The following is an 8166-nucleotide window of genomic DNA, read 5'->3' as shown; positions in this document are numbered from 1 at the left end:
GATCTACTCTAAATTTTGAAGCAAGAGTGGGAGAAAATCCCACAATCTAAAATTGACGAGATGATTCTCACGATACCCCAAAAGATCAACGAACTCCACAAAGCAAAAGGAAGATCTACTAGATATTAATTAGATTATAAATATATAAATTCATGTGAATATGACTGAAAAATTTCATTTTTTCTGAAAAGGTGGTGTCTGTTTATTTGTGACCACGCTGTGTAGTGTTGTATTAAATTAAAAGTATTGCTTACAATGTGGGTATAGTGAATTAATAGCCTTGAGTTGTATATTTTATATGCTACTGTTAGTATAGTGTTGTATTAAGTGAAAGTATTGCTTACAATGTGGGTATAGTGAATTAATAGACCTGAGTTGTATATTTATATGCTACTGTTAGTATAGTGTTGTATTAAGTGAAAGTATTGCGAACAACAAGGGTATAGTGAACTAATAGACCTGAGTTGTATATGTTTTATGCTACTGTTAGTATAGTGTTGTATTAAGTGAAAGTATTGCTAACAATGAGGGTATAGTGAACTAATAGACCTGAGTTGTATATTTTATATGCTACTGTTAGTATAGTGTTGTATTAAGTGAAAGTATTGCTAACATCAAGGGTATAGTGAACTAATAGATCTGAGTTGTATATTTTATATGCTACTGTTAGTATAGTGTTGTATTAAGTGAAAGTATTACTAACAATGAGGGTATAGTGAACTAATAGACCTGAGTTGTATATTTTATAAGCTACTGTTAGTAGTGTTAATGAAAGTATTGCTAACAGCAAGGGTATTCTCATTTAATAGATCAGTGCAGTCTAATCATTATAAATAAAAATTGTACTTTAAACTAAATGTTTACTGGATTTTAGTTCTATGTGGGTAGCTTTCTTTGTTCAGAGTTAATTGTGTTAGACATGTATGTAGCATTTGTAATTATTTTTACCGGATTTGTTTTATCAATTAAAGTTGTGTTTGTCCAACTTGTTATACATACATACACATACGTACACACACATACATATATACATGCATGCACGCATACATACACACACACACACACACACACACAAATTGTATAATAATAAGTATAAGACCATTAGAATAATCACCAATATGACCATCCTTGTAACCACCATGTAACAGAAATATAAGTGATCAACTTTAATACTAACTGTAGCAACCTTGGTCAATGTGACCAGCCTTTACCACCATGTAACAGAAATATAAGTGATCAACTTTAATACTAACTGTAGCAACCTTGGTCAATGTGACCAGCCTTTACGACCATGTAACAAAAATACAAGTTAGCAACCCTATCACTATCTGTAGCAACCTTGGTCAATGTAACCAACCTTAACCACCATGTAACTGAAATATAAGGAATGATCTACCTTAATACTAACTGTAGCAACCTTGGTCAATGTGACCAACCTTATAACCACCATGTAACAAAAATATAAGTGATAAACCTTAACACTAACTGTATCAACCTTGGTCCATTTGACCAACCTTATAACCACCATGTAACTGAAATATAAGTGATCCACCTTAATACTAACTGTATCAACCTTGGTCCATTTGACCAACCTTATAACCACCATGTAACTGAAATATAAGTGATCCACCTTAATACTAACTGTAGCAACCTTGGTCAATGTGATCAACCTTGTAACCACCATGTAACAAAAATATAAGTGATCCACCTTAATACTTAACTGTAGCAACCTTGGTCAATGTGACCAACCTTGTAACCAGTATGCATGCTTGAGTTGCAGAAGCACAATTTGTACTGCTGAGAACATATTAAAGACTATTTTGTTTAATTACTTTATTTTATATTTTCTAATCTAGTGTTTAGTTTTTACATTTTAGTTTCTTTAGTGACAATAATTAAATATATATATAAGAAATTTAATACATCTTAAATTGTCTCTTTCTAGCTTTTTTTTTGCACTTGTGTTCTTCGCAGTATGATAGAAGTTATATTTCTAGGCCTAACTTTTATCAATGATAATGTGGTCTTAGAAATTATGTTTCTGAAACAAAGTTAGCTCTTTCACACTTTAGCTTTATTCCAACTAAAGGTTTGGTAAAGTGTGAGAGGAGGTATCATCGGAAATACATTTTTGGTAGAGGAAAACTTAAACTTCTCTAATTCAAATATGTAATTTAGAATACAAAGTATTCCCATGATTATGAAACAGAATGTCTTAACAGTAATAGAATTTATCTGGATATCTAACTAAGCTACAAATGGGTTAAATAATTCATATACTTGGTCCAGCATTTAACTGTTTAAAACTTGTTACCTCAGTGGTTCCAGTTCATATCTCATTCACTAAATTGAAATCTTGTCTTTCTATTGGTTAGAAGTCATCCAATAAGAAATGTCAAATAGAATTATTAAAATTTTTTTGAAAACAAGTTGTACATAGGGGAGTGTGGAATGTTGACTTCAATTTATTGTACATATATTTATGGAAAGAAAAACGATTTGATGCTAAAAATTAATAGTTTAGCTCAGGAGAATGTATAGTATATGTGTGAAATTCTCTGGCTAGCTAGAGGTCATATAGGGGTAGAAGTAATTCTAAAATGGACAACTTGGAGACAAAAAGTGTCACATGACACAAACAAAAAAAGATTGAAAATCACTATGTTTCAATACCAAGTTTATCATTGATAACAAAGTAGTTTGATTAAATTTTAAATAACACCCTGTATAATAGAAGGTTGTGGAATACTCACTTTGAGTTACCCACATCAAGAGGGTTCAACGTATATGTTCTAGGTTTCATGAAGAGTGTTATTGTCAAGGTTTAATTAAGGGTAAGATATGTAACAAGTTTAATTAACCCTTTCCTTTACCTTCTTTTTTTTATAAGTTTTTCAAACAAACATATTTTTTATTTTATTTTTTTTTCAAAAGTATACATATAGACAAAGTGAAACACAAAATATTTCTCATACTTCATCAATTTTATTATATAAAAAAATGAATGATATAGCTTTTACTATAAACCCTAGATATACCTTATACACAGAAAACACAATTACATAACAATAAAACAATATAAGTAAAAATACAAGCTATCAGAAAAATATATAGTCTATAACATATTCAACTACATGTTTGTCATAGTATGGTAGATAGTCTATGATATATTCAACTGGATGTTTGTTGTAGTATGGTAGATAGTCTGTAACATATTCAATTAGATGTTTGTTGTAGTATGGTAGATAATCTGTAACACATTCAACTAGATGTTTGTTGTAATATGTTAGATAGTCTATAATATATTCAATTAGATGTTTGTTGTAGTGTGGTAGATAGTCTATAACACAGTCAACTAGATGTTTGTTGTAGTGTGGTATATAGTCTATAATATATTCAACTAGATGTTTGTTGTAGTGTGGTAGATAATCTGTAACACATTCAACTAGATGTTTGTTGTAATATGTTAGATAGTCTATAATATATTCAATTAGATGTTTGTTGTAGTGTGGTAGATAGTCTATAATATAGTCAACTAGATGTTTGTTGTAGTGTGGTAGATAGTCTATAATATATTCAGTTAGATTTTTCTTGTAGTATGGTAGATAGTCTATAATATATTCAATTAGATATTTGTTGTACTGTGGGAGATAGTCTATAATATATTCAATTAGATGTTTCTTGTAGTGTGGTAGATAGTCTATAATATATTCATTTAGATGTTTCTGGTAGTGTGGTAGATAGTCTATAATATATTCAATTAGATTTTTCTTGTAGTATGGTAGATAGTCTATAATATATTCAATTAGATTTTTCTTGTAGTATGGTAGATAGTCTATAACACAGTCAATTAGATGTTTCTTGTAGTGTGGTAGATAGTCTATAACACAGTCAATTAGATGTTTCTTGTAGTGTGGTACATAGTATGTACCACATTCAACTAGATGTTTCCTTTAATATGTTAGATAGTCTGTAACTTATTCAATTGGATGTTTCTTGTAGTGTGGTAGATAGTCTGTAATATATTCAACTAGATGTTTCTTGTAGTGTGGTACATAGTCTATAACACATTTAACTAGATGTTTCTTGTAGTTTGGTATATAATTTGTAACACCATTAACTAGATGTTTCCTTTAATATGTTAGATAGTCTGTAACTTATTCAATTGGATGTTTCTTGTAGTGTGGTAGATAGTCTGTAACATATTCAACTAGATGTTTCTTGTAGTTTGGTATATAATTTGTAACACCATTAACTAGATGTTTCCTTTAATATGTTAGATAGTCTGTAACTTATTCAATTGGATGTTTCTTGTAGTGTGGTAGATAGTCTGTAATATATTCAACTAGATGTTTCTTGTAGTGTGGTAGATAGTCTATAATATATTCAACTAGATGTTTCTTGTAGTGTGGTAGATAGTCTATAACATATTCAACTAGATGTTTCTTGTAGTTTGGTATATAATTTGTAACACCATTAACTAGATGTTTGTTGTAATATGGTAGATAGTGTGTAATACAGTCAACTATATGTTTGTTATAGTGTGGTAGATAGTCTAACACATTCAACTAGTATTTTGTAATGTAGTCTGTAACACATTTAACGTCAGGATTTTTCTGAGTTAATGTTGTATCTTTGTGTTGTATACCTGTTTTGTATTTCACATTATCTAGAATATTATAATTTTAATATTACTTTTCACCTTGATATGTATTAAAACCTGTTTATGTCAGTTGGTATATTGAATCATCATTCGCTCAGTCTCAAAATAAGTTGTTCCTGACAGGTGCTCATCAGACACATATTGTATTAGGGTCTAGTAGCTCTGCACAGACAAGCAAACTCAGAGTTTTCAATAGCAGTCATCCTGTCACCATGGTGGCAAATGGTACAACCAGCAATGGTCGTCATTTTGATAACACCTGGCAAAATACTGGAAACCATGGTAAAAGTCATTTCTTTAATTAAAAAATAAAATTTTTATTTGTTTACCAAACTCTAGTTGTATAGTTCATAGTGAAAATTCCCTTCTACATGCTGTTTTCTTATATTAACCATAACGATTTTAGAGTAACTTGTGTGCTTCTAATGGGATTTTGTATATTAGAAGTATATTATTAGAATTTTGTATATTAGAGGTATATGATTAGAATTTTGCATGTTAGAAGTATATGTTCAGAAGTTTCTGTGTTAGAAGTATATGTTTAGAATTGTGTATGTTAGATGTATATCTTTAGAATTTTGTATGTTAGAAGTATATGTTTAGAATTTTGTATGTTAGAAGAATATGTTTAGAATTTTTTGTGTTAGAAGTATATGTTTAGAATTTTTTGTGTTAGAAGTATATGTTTAGAATTTTTTGTGTTAGAAGTATATGTTTAGAATTTTTTGTGTTAGAAGCATATGCTTAGAATTTTATGTTTAGAATTTTGTTTGTTAGATGTATATGTTTAGCATTTTGTATGTCAGAAGTATATGTTTAGCATTTTGTATGTTAGAAGTATATGTTTAGAATTTTCTGTGTTAGAAGTATATGTTTAGAATTTTCTGTGTTAGACGTATATGTTTAGAATTTTCTGTGTTAGAAGTATATGTTTAGAATTTTGTATGTTAGAAGTATATATTTAGAATTTTCTGTGTTAGAAGTATATGTTCAGAATTTTGTATGTTAGAAGTATATGTTTCAAATTTTGTATGTTAGAAGTATATGTTTCAAATTTTGTATGTTAAAAGTATGTTTAGAATTTTGTGTCTTAGATGTATATGTTTAGAATTTTCTTTGTCAGATGTATATCTTTAGAATTTTGTATGTTAGAAGTATATGTTTAGAATTTTGTATGTTAGAAGCATATATTTAGAATTTGCTGTGTTAGAAGTATATGTTTAGAATTTTTTGTATTAGAAGTATATGCTTAGAATTTTGTATGATAGAAGTATATGTTTAGAATTTTGTATGTTAGAAGTATATGTTAGAAGTATATGTTTAGAATTTTCTGTCTTAGAGGTATATATTTAGAATTTTCTGTCTTAGAAGTATATGTTTAGAATTTTCTGTCTCAGAAGTATATGTTTAGAATTTTGTATGTTAGAAGTAAATGTTTGGAATTTTCTGTCTTAGAGGTATATATTTAGAATTTTCTGTCTTAGAAGTATATGTTTAGAATTTTCTGTCTCAGAAGTATATGTTTAGAGTTTTCTGTGTTAAATGTATATGTTTAGAGTTTTCTGTGTTAGATGTATATGCTTAGAACTTTCTGTCTTAGGAGTATATGTTTAGAATTTTCTGTCATAGAAGTATATGTTTAGAATTTTGTATGTTAGAAATATATGTTTAGAATTTTGAATGATTGAAATATATGTTCAGAATTTTGTATGTTAGAAGTATGTGATTAGAAATTTGTTTGTTAGAAGTATATGCTTAGAATTTTGTATGCTTGAGGTATATGTTTAGAATTTTGTGATAAAATTATATGTTTAGAATTTTCTGTGTTAAAAGTATATACTTTACTCATCACGTTCTACTTATGTTTCAGATAAATCTTACAGTCAGCTTGGAACAAACACTAGTGAAGTTCATATTTATTCTTCTAACCCTCAACAACTGGAGCATTCAGTTTCTCCTCTGCATGGACAACCCACTGTTATTGTACAGGGTCCTTCTTCTTGTGTCACAACCTACTCTGTTACTATTGGATGTGGGATTTCACCCTCGTATGTTTCTTCCAGTAAAGTTGAGGGTCTTACTTTTGTCACACCCTCTTCTACATCTTTGGTGTCTCAGCCAGCTCTTGCAGTCCCAACAAAAAGGTCTTTTATTAGTACAGAAACTTCATGCCACAATAACCAAGAGACTTGTGTCAGTTCTACTGGAGATAGGAATGAGGTGAAACGACCACGGGCTGAAGAAGCAGCTATCTTTAGCACTTGACTAGAGTAAAAGTATTTACTTCCCACCTGATTCTTACTTAATTCTTGCTACATTTAGAATCTTCACTTTTTATCCAATGAAATTCTTCTCTAGCTGTGAAAATGTTACAATGGCAGATCTGTTGTATGATTAAAAATTAATCCACAGATCATGTAGTCTGATGCTCTGTTAAGCCACAGATTATGCAGTCTGATGATCAGTTAAACAACAGATCATGTAGTCTGATGATCAGTTAAATCACAGATAATATAGTCTGATGATCAGTTAAGCCACAGATTATGTAGTCTGATGATCCATTAAATTACATGCTATTTTAACTGAACCCAGTTACAAAAGTTACAGAAATTATTTGGGAGATTTTAGTGACCATTTGAAGATCCATGAATTGGAGAAACTGGGAATTTTCAGTATTTCTTACCTTTGTAAGGTATATATCTTGTAAACAACATTGTTTTATTTTATGTCATGTAGAAATACTGTTATTGTTATATAGTGAAATTCCATTAAAAATATTATTCTGATGTTGTCATACAAGTTGTGAAGGCAAGAACATTGCATAATAATTCAAAAACATTTGTGTATTAAGAAGTCTAATAAAATAACCTGTGTAAGTGACGAACCCCCACACATGCATTGTATTGTGTGAATAATGTGTGTATTTATGTAACAACCTCACCAAAAAGTGTTTAATTCATATTGTAGCACTGAAAATGTTATATTGGTAATGGAATTATATTTTAGAATGTAAAATTTATTGTTTTTGTTTTGATTTTATTCATCACAGTAAGTATGAACAAGAGTTGCCATCATTACTTGAGGTAACCATCTTAGTAATTACATGACATTAATGTCTTTAAAGTATGTTTCTTCTTGGTAACATACCTTCATTTTTACTACCTAATTTTACTTTCACTATGACAGTAGGCTTAAACTAAAAACAGAATATAAAATCACCAGGATATCATTGATATGACAGGATCAACCAGCAGTGAAGTTAAATAATTTGTTTACTTAATGTAATCCATCAAATGACAGACTATAAAATCGCCAGGATATCACTGATATGACAGGATCAACCAGAGGTGAAGTCAAATAATTTGTTTACTTAATATAATCCTACAAGTGGCAAACTATAAAATCACCAGGATATCACTGATATGACAGGATCAACCAGCAGTGAAGTCAAATAATTTGTTTACTTAATATAATCCATCAAGTGACAGACTATAAAATCACCA

General features: G+C 29.4%; 1 protein-coding gene across 1 annotated transcript in view; it reads left to right on the top strand.

Moving 5' to 3' along the window:
• Window positions 1–7678, top strand: part of LOC106473762 (forkhead box protein K1-like) — a 36825-nt gene extending 29147 nt beyond the window's left edge. The window contains exons 6-7 of the mRNA XM_013934441.2: window positions 4787–4945; window positions 6534–7678. Coding sequence (XP_013789895.1) covers window positions 4787–4945; window positions 6534–6928 — 554 coding nt within the window. The 3' untranslated portion in view covers window positions 6929–7678. The remainder of the gene's footprint in view (window positions 1–4786; window positions 4946–6533) is intronic.
• The last annotated feature ends 488 nt before the right edge of the window (window positions 7679–8166 follow it).

This window comes from Limulus polyphemus, unplaced genomic scaffold (assembly GCF_000517525.1).
Source record: "Limulus polyphemus unplaced genomic scaffold, Limulus_polyphemus-2.1.2 Scaffold6485, whole genome shotgun sequence".
Classification (NCBI taxonomy): Eukaryota; Metazoa; Arthropoda; class Merostomata; order Xiphosura; family Limulidae; genus Limulus; species Limulus polyphemus.
The sequence above is the reverse complement of the archived record's forward strand: the minus strand, read 5'-3'. Positions and strand labels throughout refer to the sequence as shown.